This window comes from Stegodyphus dumicola, chromosome 2 (genome assembly GCF_044657685.1).
Source record: "Stegodyphus dumicola isolate Sdum_Otavi_A_Nest chromosome 2, ASM4465768v1".
Classification (NCBI taxonomy): domain Eukaryota; kingdom Metazoa; phylum Arthropoda; class Arachnida; order Araneae; family Eresidae; genus Stegodyphus; species Stegodyphus dumicola.
Genome location: NC_140769.1, coordinates 63,742,927 through 63,762,256, shown reverse-complemented (window position 1 = coordinate 63,762,256; position 19,330 = coordinate 63,742,927). Strand labels below are relative to the sequence as shown.

At 34.8% G+C, this 19,330-nt stretch overlaps 1 protein-coding gene across 1 annotated transcript in view; it reads right to left on the bottom strand.

The window, feature by feature from the left end:
• Tctp (translationally controlled tumor protein) overlaps window positions 1-18,375 on the bottom strand; it is a 35,441-nt gene extending 17,066 nt beyond the window's left edge. Inside the window, exons 1-2 of the mRNA XM_085810720.1 lie at window positions 18,223-18,375; window positions 18,070-18,140 (exon numbers count right to left, since the gene is read on the bottom strand). Coding sequence (XP_085666846.1) covers window positions 18,070-18,140; window positions 18,223-18,250 — 99 coding nt within the window. The 5' untranslated portion in view covers window positions 18,251-18,375. The remainder of the gene's footprint in view (window positions 1-18,069; window positions 18,141-18,222) is intronic.
• Between the last annotated feature and the right edge of the window lie 955 nt (window positions 18,376-19,330).

Here is a 19,330-nt window from a genome sequence, read left to right as displayed (position 1 = left end):
CTACAATAGAGACGGAACACAAATAAGACACGATTACCAGAAGGGTGCCCCTCAAGGCTCAAACCTGGGACCCACACTCTGGAATGTAATGGCAGATACAGCCCTGTCACTGGACTTAGGGGAAAATGTCAAAATTCAAGCATACACGGACGATTTCATCCTAATAATAAAAGGAGGGAACAGGCTGAGACTAGAGGAACATGCCCACCGGGCGCTACAACAAATAGAAGAATGGAGTCTAAAATATAAACTCCAATTCAGCATAGAGAAAACAAAACTAATATTATTTCCGAAAGGAACAAAACTTCATAGATCGCCACCCAGAATTAAATGGAAGGGTATTCTAATCCCGTGTAAAGATGTCCTAAATACTTAGGCTTTATGCTGGATTCCAAGACAACATGGATTCCACACCTAAGTACGATAAAAGATAGGACACAGATCATGATAAATAAACTCAACAACATAGTCTCAAGAACATGGAATATGAAAGGGCAGTTAATAAAGATCATATACAACAGAGCAATTGAAAGGATGATCCTTTATGGATGTCCGATGTGGCACACAGGGACGGCACGACAAAAGCAAAAACTACTCCAAATACAAAGAGGAGCACTCCTAAGTATTACGAAAGCTTATGCAACAACACCAACGTCAGCACTACAAGTCCTCTCAGGTATATTACCCTTGGACCTACGTGCAGAAATGGAAAAACAAGTTTACAGGCTCTTTCACTTTAAGGAAGACATCAGACTAGGGGACCTCACGATCCGGGCACATGAAGTAGAAGAAAGACTTCCCGCCCTTCACACACACCCGGCAAAAATCTCAACAATAAAATGGGAAAAAGATCCACCTTAGGGAAAAGACCTAGAGACGTACACAAACGGCTCCAAAATGGAAAACAAGGTCGGAGCGGCATTTGTAGCATATTTAAATAATGAGGAAATTATAAAGAACAATACAGGTTAAACGACGAAGCCACAGTGTTCCAGGCGGAAGTCTTAGCACTCAAAAGGACACTCCTTTGGATCGACCAAAGAACAGAGAACACATACAGGATCTTCACAGACAGCTTAAGCACACTTCAGAGCTTAAATAAAGGAGAACAAAGATCAAGAAGTATAATGAGCTTAAAAGAAATCATACACACAATAAAGGACAATAAAGATCTCAGAATAAACTGGATTAAAGCCCACGTTGGGAACAAAGGGAATGAGAGGGCGGATGAAGAAGCCAAAAGGGCCACACAAAGACCCAAAATAGATATCACAGTTCCCCTGTCGGAACAATCGGTAAAATCAAAGATCTTACTGGAAACCCTAAAGAGGTGGCAGGAAAGATGGGAGGAAGAGGAAACAGGCAGAGAAACACACAAGTACTATCCAAGAATCTCTCTTAAAAGGCTCAGGACTGACCATCTACTGGTCCAGCTCCTGACAAATCACGAAGATTCCCAAGCTACATGTCAAGATTCCATAAGAAACAAGTCAGGTGCGCATGCGGCACGAGTGGGTCTTTAGCGAATGCAGCCCACTACCTGTACAGATGTCCAAAACTCAGCAGCTTCAGAGCGAAGATACTTCCAAAAATCCCAAGACAGGAAATCCTGGCGACAAGTGAGCGACACCTAGCGGCGATGAGGGAACTCATGAGAGCTATTACAAATCCCTCGAATAACCTAATAGTGGCAATGTGAGACCACACAACCATAAAAGACCTTCAAAGGTCCCTGACGACTCTGTAAATATGTAAATAGCTAATTACTAACATTGTAACAATCTAAATGTACTAATGTAATTGTCAAACCGTGTATTGTAACATCGTCCAAAATATAATTGTCTAGTAACTCTTAATATGTATTAAGTAAATGTCAACATGTATTGTATAATCGTCTAAGTATTTTTGTCTTCTAACTTTTAACATTTGTAATGTAACATCTATTTAATAATATTTATAATAATAAAATAATTAAAGAAAAGATGGCCGAAGGGCCCAGATAAAACGATTTGTTGGGGACAAAACCTCGGCAGATCCTCCAGTCAGAGAGAGCGCAGTATGGTGCTTGCAAATCTATGAAACAAGCAGGAGAGATTTCGCCGAAAAGGCCCTCTCACATTCGCAGATTAGCCGAAAGGCTTCATAGGGACAAAGTCATGACACCAAAACAGACCAGGCTCCTCCCGCCTAATACGGAGTGAGCAAACCTAAAGCATGATGGATTGCCAAGGTACACAATGGTATCAAGCGGTGTCAGGTAGCTTAACCACCTTTCTCACTCCTGCCTGATATGGAGTGAAGAAACGCCAAGTGCCGACGTGGATTCAAACACCACATCTGGCAAAGCGAACGGTCATCAATATAAACAAAGCCACCCGCCTAATACAGTGAGCTTCCCACAGTTGTGTCACCTGACGCAGGAGTGGTGTAGAAAGGTTGATTGATTCCTTTACTTTGTCCATGTATACATCGATATATTTTCACTTAAAAAGTCAAAGGAGCACCACATTCTAAAATATAGGCAAACAAAAAATACATAATCTCAAAATAAATTTTAAACCAAACAATAAAATAATATAAAAAAGGAAAAACATGTTATACATTTAAGCACTACCAAATGCAAATATTCACTTGCCATGATTTTTCAATTCGCTTCGTACACCCAGAGCCATGTAAAAATCAAAATATCAATCATACTCAAATGACGTTTTTTCAAACCAGTACTCTTTCTGATCGAACGCTTTACATAGTGACCATCTAAACCTTTCTTCCGACAAACCCACTCAAATCCATCTAAACGGTTTTTACGTTTGACTAGACACATACCCTTCCTACATACAGGACACTTATAACGGCTACTAAGTAAACTTTCATTTACACAGCAGTCAATTAAAGCTCTTTTCCCCTTTCACTCCAAATCGTACAGAAAATTCAAATTAATCTTACTACATTCAGCCATTCTACAGTCTAAAGAATCAAACCGACACACACCACAAAAACGCTTACAAAACATCCCATGATTCAAAATTTCCCAGCACCCGATTACGTCACAATAGGGTTTCCATAACATTCAACTACTCAGGCTACCACAAATGAAACAACTTGGTGATAAATCAAAGAACAACTTCGCCTAACACAAGGGGTGCCTTAAAGTCTACTCTACCCTGCTTTTCATATGCATATTTTATATTAAAGAAATAAATTCTTTATGGAAAATATTCAATTTACACTTTTATTTTATAAACACCTGGAATCATGAATAAGGAAAGTTAAAGTGCCGACCTAGATTAACCAAATTACACTTATGTTACTAAAAAAGAAACAAGTACAACTTCTTAAGTTCTTTAAGCAGTTTAGTTTTGTTGTATTTAACCAAAACACGACATGGCATAGCTGCTAACTTTCAAATCCAAAAAATAAAAATTACGTTTTCATATTGTACAACAGTGCCATTCCAAAGCAGCTTTAAAATTATTTAAATTCACTTCATAATGTATTGTTCAGGTTACTGAACTATATGTGATAAAATTTGTATGTTAAATATATTAGTATTTAAATGTTATGCATTTAAGCTGATTTTATTGGTTAAAGTAGATTTAAGGGTGCCCCTTGGATTATCGCCAAGTTTTTATTTCATTTATGATAACCTGAGTAGAGGGAACTCTACTATGATGCAATTGGAATTGTGGGGAAAAGATTCGGAAAGTGTGCGCCAAAGTGGGTAATTTACATGGTAAAATGGGCGAATGTGGTAAGATTAATTTGAAGTTTCTGTACGATGCAGAACGAAAATGAAGGTTTACTTTGTAGCTATTATCAAATGTCCTGCTTGTAAGAAGGAAATGCATGTGGTCAAACGTCAGGATACCTGCAACTACGGAGGTTGACTCTTATTTTTGTGAATTTATGTGGCAACGTCAGTATACAGTTTCTAGTTCAGATAATTTTAGGAAGTTTTTGGATGCTGTTAGGGAATTTTGTTTGTCATTGTTTTATTTAAAATGTAGTTCGTTGAGACTATATATGTTTTTGTTGGCTGCTCCTTTGATTTTTTCAGCATACATTGACAAAGTCATGATAGTTCATGCAACTCTCTTTCTTCTTTAGGTGAAAATAGGTTGATGCATACCGAGTTTGTGCAATTCTCCGACTTGTTATTTTGGATTTGTGTAGCGGCACTACACAAAGCCAAAATAACAAGTCGAAGAATCGCCAAGGGGCACATTTTTACCATTTTATTTTGTAATTTTCTTGAACTAGTTTCTGCAATTCTCTGATTTTTTTTTTTTTTTTAATGTGAAAATGGGTCGATGTTTACATGGATAATGTTGTGCAATTTTCTGACTTACAAGAATTGCACAAACTCAGCATCCACGTACTGCCAAAAAATCACCCAGGGGCACCCATATATATATTTTTACCATTTTATTTTGTAATTTTCTTGGACTTATACTGAGAAAATACCACAAAAAGAAGAAATATTTTGAAATACATGAAAATGTAAATAATTAGCACAGATAATATTTATTTGCAATGTAACTTGGTAATGTACCATACAACGAAGTAAAATCAATATACTGTAATTTCCAGAAGAAACGCCGCGGCGTTTACGTGTTTAAAACTTAAATTTTCAGCGGGTGCGGCGTTTCTACCCATGCGGCGTTTAGGTGCACTAAAAATAAAATATTTCCTATGATGGTCATTGTACATAGACTGGTGCTGTTCCCACACAAATGACCACTTAGTTGCTTTTTGCGAACATTATTTTGTTTACATTCTTTCCCTTGAACGGACCTACATGCCTTATTCACCCTAAACGAGATCTCAGAACATTAACATTCTTCCCCCTTTCAAATCAACGTTCTCATCAGTTTGAATAGTCTCCCTCCTCTGCCATTCGATGAATCTTCCAGGACCCATCCTCTCCCCACCCCTGCCTTTTCTGCAAGTTTTTTCAAAGGCAGACACGTCTCCATCTGCCCCGAAATAACGAACTTTGACGTATTTCCCCTTCAGCATGAATGGATTTTTCTTGGCATTCTGCCAAATACAGATCCCATCAGTTTGGGTACAAGTACTTGTTGGATAGTTTTTAATTAGGGAGCGGAAAATTTTTGAAAATGTCTCTAAACGGCACATAATCTATACATTTTTTACCTTTAATTTATTTTTGAGTTATGGTTTCATTTCATGCATTTTTCTTAACTGGTATGTCATATATCAGGACTTAGGTTGAGTTTTTGCATCTATACGCCCACGACGATGTCACGCGCAATTTAATCTATTGCGGCGTTTACGCTGATGCAGCGTTTCTGTGCAATTTTAATTTTTTTCCCGCATTTTTCTCGAGTGCGGCGTTTACGCCGATGCGGCCTTTCTTCTGGAAATTACGGTACATGCTAACCGATTAAACACTGGATAAATCTTCAGTATATTAAGATAACTCAGATAAAATGAAAATTAAAAACAAAAAGGTTAATAAAATGTAGTAAGAAAAAAATAAAGTTCAGATAAAATGAATTTTAACAAGAAAAATTGGCTAATCTTTGGAATATGGTAATGGGCAGTTTGGTGACATTTTGGTAAGGCGATAAAGGTTACTATTATTACTTAGTAGTGTACATGGATAAAGTCAAGAGTGTGCGCAATGCCATTTTTGTGCAATTCTGGGATTTTTTTAAAGTGAAAATAGATCGACATGTACATGGATACCGTGTATGTGCAATTCTTAAAAACGCGGGAAGCAGTTTGCGATTCTGCACTTTCTCCCAATTTCGCACCTAATCTTTGTCATGATTAAGCATTTTTGTTCCATAAAAGTTCTAGTATAAGCGTAATTTGGCTAGCAGATTGTTGGAAAAAATTTTGAGAGGAAAAAAAAAACCTTTACTTTATGAAAACAAAATGGCGTCCAAAACAAAACTAGCAGGTTGCTGTAGCAGGGTTGGTCGCAAAGTTACCATAATCCAAAGATTAACCGAAAAATTATGTTCATCATTAGGGATGGAGGATTAGAATTTGCACAATTTGTTTCATTTATTCAATAAATTTCACCTATTGCTAGAAAACACCTTGTTTAATAAAGGCTAAAAATTAAAAACTGGGAGAACAGGAGATGTGATGAAAAACTGGGCCAGCTGACAGCTATACAACATCTTATTTGACCTCTTGCCATCGTGCATGTAGAGTCACAGCTGTAATGCTCACAAGCATTCATAACTTTGTACTATTTTCAGAAATAATCTGAAAAACAATGCTACATAGTGTCTCAGATATTGATTAAGTTATATTTCCTAAACAGATCACATTATCAAATGGACTGGCCTAGAACTGTGAACTGCTTTATACCTCTCAATTGTGGTTTCAAAATCCACAACGTCCGCAGCTACGTTGTTATAACCCAGAGGTCTTCAAACTACAGCACAAGGGCAGAAATCTGGCCTGCCAGGAATTTATTTAAAATAATTTTATAAAAATTAAAGTAACCAATAACATACATGTTAACTATTTTACAAAGCAACCAATCTTAAAATACTTTGCCTATAATGCAGATTCTTATAAAAAATATAAACATTATACAACCATTTCTAAATTCACAATGAGTGAAATACAGTAACACTGTATAGAAAATCCCATGTAGGCACACGACTTCCTTATAAGTCCTATTAAAATACATACATTTTTTGCCACGCTTCATTTAAATTTATTTCCTTAAATTTCATTAGGGATATATTACTTATTCAACAGTCGAGAGCAGTTTGAACAGTCTCATTTTGCAGCAAAGCAAAAATACATAAAAACTCAAATTTCAAACAAAACAAGAGTTTAAAATGTAAACAAATGGTGGCCTCATTAGGGGTGAATCTTCGGATTATGTTCGCGAGTTTATTGCGACCAACCCTGCTACAGCAACCTGCTAGTTTTTTTTTTTTTTGGACGCCATTTTGTTTTCACAAAGTAAAGGCAATTTTTTTCTTCTTTTTTTCTAACATTTTTTTTCAACAATCTGCTAGCCGAATTACGTTTATGCTAGAACTTTTATGGAACAAAAGTGCTTAGTGCAAAATCGCCCACTGCTTCTCGCGTTTTTTTAAGAATTGCACATACACGGTATCCATGTGCACGTCGACCTATTTTCACTTAAAAAAAATATCCCAGAATTGGAAAAAAAAAAAAAAAAAAAAGCACTTCGCACACTCTTGACTTTATCCATGTACACATCGACCTATTTTCACTTAAAAAGTCAAAGAAAATTGACAAAAATCCAATTCTTCTTACTCTTATAAAAAGCGCCAAACAAATAAGTGGCCGATTCTGCACTTTAGCAGCGAAATTGTTTATAAGTGCTTATTAGCTAAAATCACAATCGGAATTTTCCGGAAAATGTCACATGATCTCTCATTTCTCCGAGACAAAATAATCTGTGATTCGAACTGCATACTTCTCAGATTATTGCTAAAGACCTACCTAGTAACCTTTATCGCCTTACCAAAATGTCGCCAAACTACCTGTTACCATATTTCAAAGATTAGCCTCGTTAGGCTTAGTAGCACTTAAATTGTTGATAATTCTATAACTATTGCACGCAGATTAAAGTCATAAAAACCTTAACCAGCCTATAAAAACAACATGATTCAGTCACTTTTAAAGCAAAAAATGCACAATTTACCAACATATAAAAAATGAGCTCACTGAACCAGATAACAGATGGGTGTGTATATATACACTTTTGGTGTGGCTGACTGCAACCAAAAAGGGAAGTGCACAACTAAATGTTACAGCACAACTAAACGTTGTACAAAATTTCAATGGTTTGAAGCTAGTCTTTTTAAGTTACACGAGATACATATACACATACGTACAGACGTCCTGAAAAAATCTCTCCTAAATCCATTTTGGGAAAGAGTCCTGTATTCTTGCAGAAGATAAAATTCAATAGGAAAATCGCAAGATTGTCTGTAAGTACAGATGCCATGCAAGAAAAAAATCATTCAATGTTCATCATATTTGCTGTTGGTGCATTTTATGCCAACGAATCTCGCCAAATTATCGCCTCCTACGATTGAGGCAACAGACTTGAAGAAGAAATCTAACCGGTCTGACGTAATTACTTGTAACCGAAGCTCACAATTAAATTGTATTTTGCTTCACTGTAAATATTTGTATATGATGTTTTTCTAAATAAAATAATTAAAAACGAAGCAGTGAAGCTGGTCCGTCGATAAAAAATAACCTTTAAGAAAAATAAGTTTAATCATCTGGCTCCGTCGACCCTGGAGCCTACTTCAGCGGTATGGATATATTAATGAAAAGCAAAGCATCCCTAAAGGGGAAAATAACTAGATTCGAAACTTTTGTGCAAACTGCAAATAATGATGTGGACTTAGTTGAACTTAGAGTTAAACTAAAAAACATTCAAGTTCTTCAAAAGAAAGTTGATGAACTACGAAGTGCGTGCTACGCACAAAGTGAAATGAAAGATGATGATCTGACCAAAATTGATGACGACTTAAACCAATGTGATGATCCTCTGGAAAAATTGGAGGTAAGAATTGAAATTCTCATTAATTCTTACAATAAGTTAAATTCTGCAAAAGCAGTAAATGTTACTGAAAGTAATGTAGATGAAAATTTTCAAATCAAAACTAAAATCCCAGCGTTAGTTTTGCCTGAATTTTCAGGAAAATATGAAGAATTTAGTTCATTTAAAACTCAATTTGATGATTTAATTACAAATAATGTTCAGCTGAGTCATTCACAGAAATTGTATTATCTAAGATCTTGTCTTACTAATGATGCTAAGCATTTAGGTAGTAACTTTGATAATTTTGAATCTTTGTACAATGCTTTAGAATCTCGCTATGATAATGAACGTCTGATTGTTGACATTCATGTGCAGAATATTTTAAATTTTGAAAAGATTCAATCCGAAAGATATCAGAAGTATGATTGATTGTATACAAAATTTACGCGCTTTGAAAGTATTAAAATATGAACAGAACAAGTTATGTGATGTTTTTCTAATAAATATTCTTCTTCAAAAACTAGATAAAGAATCTAGAGAAAATTTTGAATTATCTCACAAATCGAAAGTAGTTCCAACATTTGACGAGTTTATTAGATTTTTGGAACAGGGTGAATCAGTTTTGTTATCTATAAATAGAAATATTACATCCAGAAGTAAGGTTAATATAAACAAGAATTCCACTCCTTCTCATAAATCAAAGGTTCTTTTGACAAATGAAAATAAAAATAAAAACTGTGTTGTGTGTAGGAGCTATCATCCTATTTTCCTTTGCGATACATTCTTAAAGTTAAGTGTTCATGAAAGATTAAAATTAATTCGTTCACATAAACTCTGCGAATTATGTCTAAAGCAAAATCATAAGAAAAGTCAGTGTCTCTCGAAATTTAAATGCGCTTGCGGGGAAAAACACAATAAATTATTATGCATTTATAATGAGGGTCATTCGAAGACTCCTTGTCGCTCGGTGACGCCACTTAGACAAAACAAAAGTGAGCTCGATGCGGCCGCTGGAAAAGGTGACTCAGAATTGAAAGCGTTGAGTGTTTTAAGTAACAAGAATAAACAAAAAAGAAAAAGTGTACTTTTTTCTACTGCAGAGATTTATGTCCGTGACGCCAATAATCGAAGAATAAAAATCCGTGCGATTTTAGGCAGCGCATCTAATATATGTGTTCTTACAGATAAAATAAGTGAATGCTTAGGAATGAAAAGGGAGAAAATTAAAATGCCTGTTACAGGTCTTAATGGATCAATTCAAAATATTAAATGGAAAGTGAATACATTTATTTCAAATGAAGAATGTACTTTTAACGAACCAGTTGAATTCTTGATTGTAAATAAGATAACAGGACTAACTCTGTGTACTACGTTAGATATTTCGAAAGTAGAAATTCCACAATTTTTAAATTTAGCTGATAAATCATTTTATGAAGCTTCAGAGGTACATGCCCTTATAAGTGCTGATTTATTGTTTAAAGAGTCTGAATTCGGATGGATCGCATGCGGGAAGCTTAACGAAATACAACCTTCTTATCAGGGACATTGTTTTCTTGTGCAAAATGACTCTCTTCAAAGTACTTAAAAATTTTTCTTTGATTTAGAGGGACTTGGTATTCGTGGTGATCCAGTTTTGCATGAGAAGGATCAGGCAATGGAAATTTTTAATGACACCGTTGAATTTAAAAATGGACGTTATGTAGTACAACTACCTTTTAGGAAACATTATGAAGAATTATCTGATAATTATTCCTTGGCGCGGCAGAGTTTTCAGAATTTGTGGAGAAGATTTAGTCATGATCCTGAGTTACATCAACAATACCGTGAAATTATTTGTGATTATTTAAAAGAAGGCATAATCAGCATTGTAAATCCTGATACAAAAGAAAATGCTTTAAATAGGCCTATATATTATTTGCCTCATCGGGCTGAAAGAAAGTAGTTTAACGCAGTAAACTAGGATCGTCTTTGATGCGGGTAGTCATCAAAATAATGAACTTTCTTTAAATAACTGCTTGTGGCCAGGGGTTAACTTAAATCCAAATCTTTTGGATTTACCAATAAATTTCAGATTGAACAATTTTGTTCAGATGTTAAACAAGCTTTTCTGCAGATATGCCTCTCTGATGAACATAAGGATGCAGTTCGTTTTCTTTGGAGTAGTGATGATCCAAGTGTTGATAAAAGGCCCAATTTACAGATTTACCGTTTCAATCGAGTAAATTTCGGGGTCAGTTCGAGCCCATTCCTGTTAGCAGCTACTATTAGACATCATATTAAAAAATACAAGGAAGATTTTCCCGAAACAGTTGAAATTTTAGACCAGTGTTTTTATGTAGATGATCTCATTTCTGGAAGCGAGGATTTTGAAGCACTTGAAGTATCTAAAAATGCCAAGAAAATTATGGAAGAGGCTGGAATGGTCCTCAGGAAGTGGATTAGCAATAATGCTGAATTAATGGAGCAATGGAAGAATGAAGAATTCGATACCTATCCTGCAGACGCTACTCTCAGCTTGGGCGCACACCAAACTAAAATTTTGGGACTTTCTTGGAAGACGCACGAAGATTATTTAACTATGGATACTAAAAATCTTTTGGAATTTCTTTCTATGGACAAAAATACGAAACGCTTCTTACTTCAAGCAATTGGGAAGATATTTGATCCTTTAGGATTAATTTCGCCTTTCACCATTCGAGTTAAATGCCTCATCCAAGATCTCTGGAATGAAAAAATTCAGTGGGATGAACCTTTACCAAAGGAAATTGAAAAGAAATGGAAGAAGTGGTGTGCTGAACTTCATCACTTAGAAAATTTGAAAATACCTAGGTTGGTTAATGATTCTGCATCAAAGGAAGATACTGTTGAAATACACAGTTTTTGCGACGCAAGTAAAAAGGCATATGGCACTGCCATATATTTGAAGGTGAAGACACTCAATGGAATATCGGTGAAACTCCTAACTTCAAAAAGTCGTGTGGCTCCATTAAACGGTGTAACCTTACCAAGATTAGAACTATTGGGTGCTCTAGTTGCACCTCGTCTTAGTTCTAAGGTAAAGAGAATCATGAATCTGAAAAGATCTTCTGTTGAATACCATTGGACAGATTCCAAGATTGCACTTTTTTGGATAAAGGGTGCAAAAACCTGATGGAAGCAATTTGTGGCAAACCGAGTGAACGAAATCACCAGCTTGACAGATCCCAACTCTTGGCATCATTGTGCAGGTAAAGAAAATCCTGCCGATCTTCTCTCACGTGGAATGAATGCTGATTCCTTGGTGACAGATTCTAGATGGTGGACAGGTCCAGAATTCTTGATGCAGCCTGACAGTTTCAAGAACTTGCAACCATTTATTCCTGAGATTGAAACCATCGAACAAGTCGAAAAAGAAACTTTGCGGCGAGAAAGGAAAATTCCTTTTGAAGATGAGACTTGTAAAGAGACAGCCCTGCTAAATGACAGCTCTCAACATTTTATTGTGGACGACCTCTTAGAACTTTCAAACAATTATTATAAAATTAACCATGTTTTGTCTTATATTTTCAGGTTTATTTCCAATTGCAGGAATAAGGTAAAAAACACAGGACCACTGTCAGTGGAGGAGGTAAGAGAAGCCGAAGAAGTGTTGATTAAGCATGAACAACGAGTTCTCCTTGAAGGAAAGAAACTGCCAAGTAATATTTCGAATTTATTTCCGTTTTTTGATGACAAAGGAATAGTACATGTAGGAGGAAGGCCGAAGAATGCTTCAGTGCCATATTCTCAAAGACATCCTCCTATTTTACCTAAGGGTTCAAGATTAAGTAAAATTTATTTTGAAAGTTTACACAGGAAATTATTTCATGTTGGACCACAAGGTCTGCTAAATGCAGTGCGCTTGAAATTTTGGCCTTTAGGTGGCCATAGTCTCGCACGTAAAACAGTACATCAATGTGTAACGTGCTTTAAATGTAAGTCCACTCTTTCTTCACAAATTATGGGTAATTTGCCTAGTGAAAGAGTTAATGTTTCAGCTCCATTTTCTATTACAGGTATTTATTTATGTGGCCCTTATTTAGTGAAATTTAAAAATCAACGTAAAGGTATTCTGAATAAATTGTATATTTGTATTTTTATATGTTTTGCAACAAAAGCCATCCATCTTGAAACATTAACATATTTGACTTCCGATGCTTTAATTGCAACACTTAAACGTTTTACAAGTAGATGTGGCAAATGTTTCAAAATTTATACCGACAATGCTACTAACTTTGTTGGAGCAAATTCAAAATTGAAAAAATTTTATAAGCTCATTAATTTCCCAGACAAAAAATTAGCTAATCATTTTTCGCAAGAAAATATAGATTGGAATTTTATTCCACCCAATCGCCTCACTTCGGTGGACTTTGGGAAGCTGGGATAAAACCGGTGAAGTACCATCTTAAACGTACGATTGGCAATTTTCATTTCACTTACGAAGAATTCGAAACGATTGTCATTCAGATAGAAGGAATATTAAATTCGCGACCGCTTTCTCCTCTTTCTAGTGATTCAGAAAGTTTTGAAGTTCTGACGCCAGGTCATTTCTTGATAGGGCGACCTATAGCAGCAATTTCTGAGCCGTTTTTAACGGATTTAAAGGAAAACTGCTTAAGTCGGCAAAAAACTACAAAAACTATACAACTTATTTGGAAAAGATGGAAGTCTGATTACTTGAATACTTTACAATCTAGATCAAAATGGATGGTTGAAAAAAATGATCTGATGATCGGCCAAATGGTTTTGATGAAAGAAGATTTTCTGCCAATTAAAAATTGGCTTTTAGGGCGAGTAACATCATTATACCACGGTTCTGATGGAAAAGTCCGTACCAAAACAGGGGACTTTCACTTATTTTATATTTTTCTATACATATTTTATACTTGTTTACATGAATAACTGAAACTTTAATACTGGTATTTCATAATTAAATTTATGTTAAGTTCTTGCATGTGAACATAGCAAGGCCGGACGGGATGTTGGCGCATTTTACGCCAACGAATCTCGCCAAATTATCGCCTCCTACGATTGAGGCAACAGACTTGAAGAAGAAATCTAACCGGTCTGACGTGAGTAATTACTTGTAACCGAAGCTCACAATTAAATTGTATTTTGCTTCACTGTAAATATTCGTATATGATGTTTTTCTAAATAAAATAATTAAAAACGAAGCAGTGAAGCTGGTCCGTCGATAAAAAATAACCTTTAAGAAAAATAAGTTTATTCATTTGCATTGCCATGGTATGATGAATTAACTCAATCTTAGCCCTCAAAGCTTCGTAAAAGACCCAATATGGCTCATGGGCTGAACAATTTGAAGATCCCTGTTCTAACCTAAACCTGCCACTATTTCAGGATGTTTTCACCAGCTATGAGAATGTTTTCAGAACCCACATGAATCTGATGCTATCATTACATGCCTGGTATTACATCTCTGACATAGAAAATAATAGAGATTTATTCAAAGTTGAAATGATACTAAGCGTGAAACATTTTTGGCTTTCATTATTTACCCAGAAACATTACATAAATGCAATCAGCCTTTCTCTGCTGTAACCATTCCCTGGAAAACAATATTGATTTCACCCTTAAGAGCCCATCCAACATCTTACTTTGACTAGAAGACATAACCCCATTGGCTTGAATACCATTTCGCTGTAATCAAACTCATCCAAGAAATTTTTGGCAACAAAATAGTTCCAAATTTTTAGCTAATCAATCGGCAACCAGTTTAAATGAAAAGTTCATTATGATACACAACCTGTTTGAACATGCCTGTAATTAATTATACACTAACTTTATACCATTCATCAGTATGGCTCTGAAAAGACTTCTCTTTTTTTTTAACTTGCATGTTTAACTTTTAATCAACACCTCTCCTGTAGCATTGCTTCCTCCTCCTCTCAACAAATTAAGAGTTCCAGTCGGAAGGCACAGTTTCTGCTCCAAACTATGAGTAGCTATCCAACAACGAGAAATGAAATCCACGTTTAATGGACTTTCATTGCTCTCGCACCATAAGATACTGTTCTTCAGAACTGCTTACCCTTGTACTTGCCCAGAATTGTTATTATTTCTCAGGGGAAAATTACCTAGATTGAATGATATGAATTTCATACCTGCTACAAAAAGGCAAATGTACTGACTATGTTACTATACATAGGACGAGACGGCAATCTTAAGAGGCTGCAACTAATGATCCAGTTTACCAATGAACCATAAGGCTTCAAGAACATTTTTCAGCTTTTAATTTCATTAGCCTACTTGGCTCAACATGTAGGTTAGTTTAGGTTAACTGGTTAAGAAAAAGTGACTCAAGTGCTACCTGCCTCAGCTCAGCATGAAATTCTCTATTTTTTTAGATTTCCGTACAGCATAATTCAAAACATACACCTTTCCTTGCTGTTTCCTAATGACTTTTCGTTCTTCTATGAACACGGTAAGATTCACATAGTTGTTAGATGTAGTTCTACGCACTTGTTACATAGCTGAATCTAATTTTTTTTGGAAGCACTTCTGCAGAGAACCCGGTAAATGTAAACATCACCAACTTTGGCGATAATAGTGCAAACCTGGTAACCTAGCTAATACATCATATTCGCTTGTGCGAAGGTTGTCGTAGTTCGCATTTGGAGATTTATATTATTCTTCTCTTATTATTATTTTTTCTGAATTTTTTAACAACGAATAGATAGAAATATTTTTGCATAATTAAAGAAGTTTTCGTCGAACGGTTCTCGGCTCGTCAGTTCGGGATCAAAGGAAGAAAATATGCCTGGAGGGATGAATGCTAATTTGTAACGTAGCTGTTCATGTTATGTTCTTAATTATTAACAGCTGTAAGCACGCAGAACCACGAGTTTTCCAAGCCCTATAATAATTTTAAAATGTATAAAGTTCTAGTTTTATCAACAATGCTAATGAAGAAAATTTGATTACTGTTGAAGGTTATTTGTATTGTGAAATATATTATGAAAAAGGACAGGTATTTGTTTCAACATAAAATGCCTTAAGCTGTATGCAAGTAACTTGAAAAAAAAAAAAAAATACTGAAAAGTATGTAAAATGGATGCATTAAAGGTCATGCATTCATTAATTTATTACATGGGCTCTTACCGAAATACATCAATCAACAGGCAAAGTACTTAATAATGAAAAAAGACAATTGTAATATAAATATTAGTATTCTATATGAATTAGAGAAAATACATATAAGAATACTAATATTTATTTTTTAAATGAATTTTTACTTCCCGTTATGTTTAATACATTGTTTTCTGTGCTAACTTGAATTTAATACAAATTTATTTTCGTATATCACGTTTAACCTGTTAATTTTACATCTACATACTTATTATCTGTGAATTTTTACTACCATTGTCTGCTAACTTGAATTTACATACACTAAAAACCATGTTTACGGCTCGGCTCATCAGCTTGGCGAGTAAAAATGCAACGGCGCCAATGGGTTCTTTCCCAAAGCGCCAACCGGTTCTCTGCGGATGAAAACCCTTTTTCTCCTTCAACTAACTTCCATGTAAAATTAGATAATTCAAATACACAAAGTTTATGTGGTTTGCAGTCAGGCAGAGTTTGAATTAACAGCATTCAGTGGTCCTAGCCACTCATGGTGCAATGGTTATAAAGAAATTGCTGTATACAGTCAAAAGTCGTTAATTCGGACACCCATAATCCGGACCTCAAAGCTAAAATCTTTCTGCGCATGCGCCGCGTTGACGCATGCGCATAGGCGTTTTACGCGTGCACGCAAGACATTTACGACTGTGCATATGTGTCTGCGCAAGCACAGAATACGTTTTCGCCTGCGCGTTTAATGTAAAACGGACGGTATTAGCTAAAATTATATAATTATCTATTTCAGTTAATGTTGATGATTGCGTTGTTCCTTAATCTTTGAATTGGATCCGGCTTATTATTTTTTGCAGACTGTAAGAGCAATTTTATAAAAGTAAGCTTGAACTTTCGATTATGTCAAATAGAATTTCCGATGCTGGAGCTCCCAAAGGATCTAAAAAACGAAAGTATGCTTCGATGTCCATCAAACAAAAAACGAATTGCTATAAAAAATGGATAAAGGCATATCCTTTGCTTATCTAACCGTTCCGACATCTGTTTATCAATTTCACGCTGCTCTGCGTGGGGGGGGGGGGAAGACGTCGCGGCGCGCTATGAACTGGAAGTTGATCTGTCAGCACTATCGTTATCTTTAGGGCAGATGTTTTTATTTTATTCGGCTTATAATTCCTTATTAAATGTAGTATTTAATCTCGATGTACTCTCGATTTAATCTCGATGTACTTATTAAATGTAGTATTTGATCCCGTCTTTGATATGATTTAAATCAAATTTCTGGTCATTATAAATATCACGAATACAAATCAAATAGTTTTCTGGTTGCAATTTTGTAATTCCGGCTATGCGCAGGGTATGCTTTACGCATACGCGCGTTTAAAGAAATGTTTAATAAAGTAAACAAATAAATATTAAGCTTCTTTTTTTGTAAATTTTGATACCCTTTAGATCATAATTGCTCATTATTTTATAAATTACGCTTTCATATTTTTAATTTTATAATTTCTGCATGCCATCTTACCAGATTTAAACTTATGATCTATAATCCGGAAAAATCGATAATTCGGAATCGTCGAAGTCCCGACGAGTCCGGATTAAAGACTTTTGACTGTATTCTCATTCCCTACAATTGTGCATTTCAGAAGATACAAACATTAAATACACTGTTCTCTCAAATTTAGACATTACAGAAAAAACTTATTCTACAAAGTTTCCATTATGGTGTATATGATCTTCAGAAACGCACATATTCTGTCTTATAAGACTGATGAATGCTTCTTTAAACACCAGCAATTAAATATTAAAAAATGTTCACCTCATATTCAAACTCTTTAACAGAATAAGGGGGAAAAATACTACCATGTACTTCACTAATAGATAATCACTCATTACAGTATAGAACATATGCGATAATATTCACAGTATTTTATTTTCCATCTGAAAGGTGTTACAGATATTATATTGTGTTTAATCAGTTGATAGCTTTGACTAAGCTACGCAAGAGACGATTAAACAAAAATTTAATATACCTTTACTGTGTATACTTTATTCTGCTGAGGAATATCAAATATTATAAAATTCAGACAGTGTGATCAAATTCTTTAGCTTTTCGAACGGTTTCTTAATTCTTTGAACTTAAAATTAGGTGAACAAAATCGGTCTTCATATACAACTGACTCTTACGTAATGAAAAACCTCATTAATAATTTTATAATTAAACCGCACTCGGATATCACAATTTAAGAAAAACGTAATGTTATGATTTTAAAAGGTCCAAAACGAGCCTCTTATAGCCTTTGTAGCATTACCATGTGTTTTAGCCCTACTTTCATGGGTCCCATAATCAAGTCAATATGCCACGTACGTCATGTCAGACATCTTACTATTTTTGAAGCACAATGAATTTAAGGACATTAATCAGCTTCACTTACTCTACATTCTACTTCATACAAGCAATCGTCCACAACCTTATATTTCGATGAATCTGTGAACATTTCATCACCTAAAATAAAATAAAGTTTTAAAAAATACACAATTTACTGTATCTACATGAAACATCTTTCTATTAAATAAGTGAAAATTACCAGTAATGAGATCTTTAAAGATAATCATGATGAATTTTAAATAAAATTAATCCGAGACTGCGGAATTAGACCTTAACACGCTGCACGCCTTATTGAAAGAGAAAGTAGAAGTAAAAGTTATTGCGCTTAAAGCAAACTATTTGACTAAAGGCTAGTGAGGCTAGTCAGCAGGCTGGTTACAGATAAAGTAATAAAACATAGGAGAATCTGCCAATCGTCATATCCAGCATAAATTGATCAGCTTTAAAAAGTGAGAAAGAAAAACATGCGACCATCAAAGTGAAACGTTACTCAAAAGCATTCATGTCTATGTGATTATGCACTGAACCACTGCTTACCCGCAGTTGCCTTACCAACCGCAGTCACATTCAGACGCAATGAACTCAAGCATTCGGCAAGGAGGTTAGAATAGAAGGAGGGAAGGTTCAACTCAAACGGTGAAGCTTGGCGGCCATCTTCCTGTTATCACCGTGACTTGTGCAAGGAAGTCTGTCATTGCAACATTTTTTTCTTTTCTTTTTGAAGCATGTCTGCTTGTATTGCATATGGATGCATAAATAGATTCTCGAAAAAAATTCCGGGCATTATTTTTCACACGTAAGTATTAATTTTCATTTTTTTATGTAATATGACAACTATGTCAAAAAATATCACAATGTCATGTGGTTTTCTTTCCAGATGTGAAAAAAAGGACTTAAAATAGGTTATTTAATATAACTATAATCAAAATATATTAAATACATTTTAATGTTTCTGTTTATAGCTGGTATCTTCGTTCCTTAAGATACAATGCTATATGGTAGGATTTAAATTGTATAATTTGAACGTTTTAGTTAATTCGTTTTATAACTTTCATGAAAAGTAAGAAATCAATTGTTACTATTTTTATTAATTGTAAAGGTGTTAAATAAAGCAATGTTTTTTTTTATATATTAATTATTATTCATTTTTTAAAGTTAAGATAAACTGTTCTGTTGTTAAAAATTTTTTGTATAAACTTACAAATTTCTGAGCAGTATAGTGATAAAATTAAGTAAAATATTTACGCAATTGAACATGTGGAAAGATGTATCCAAAAACTTATATAGGTGTATTTCTGTAATTCAAC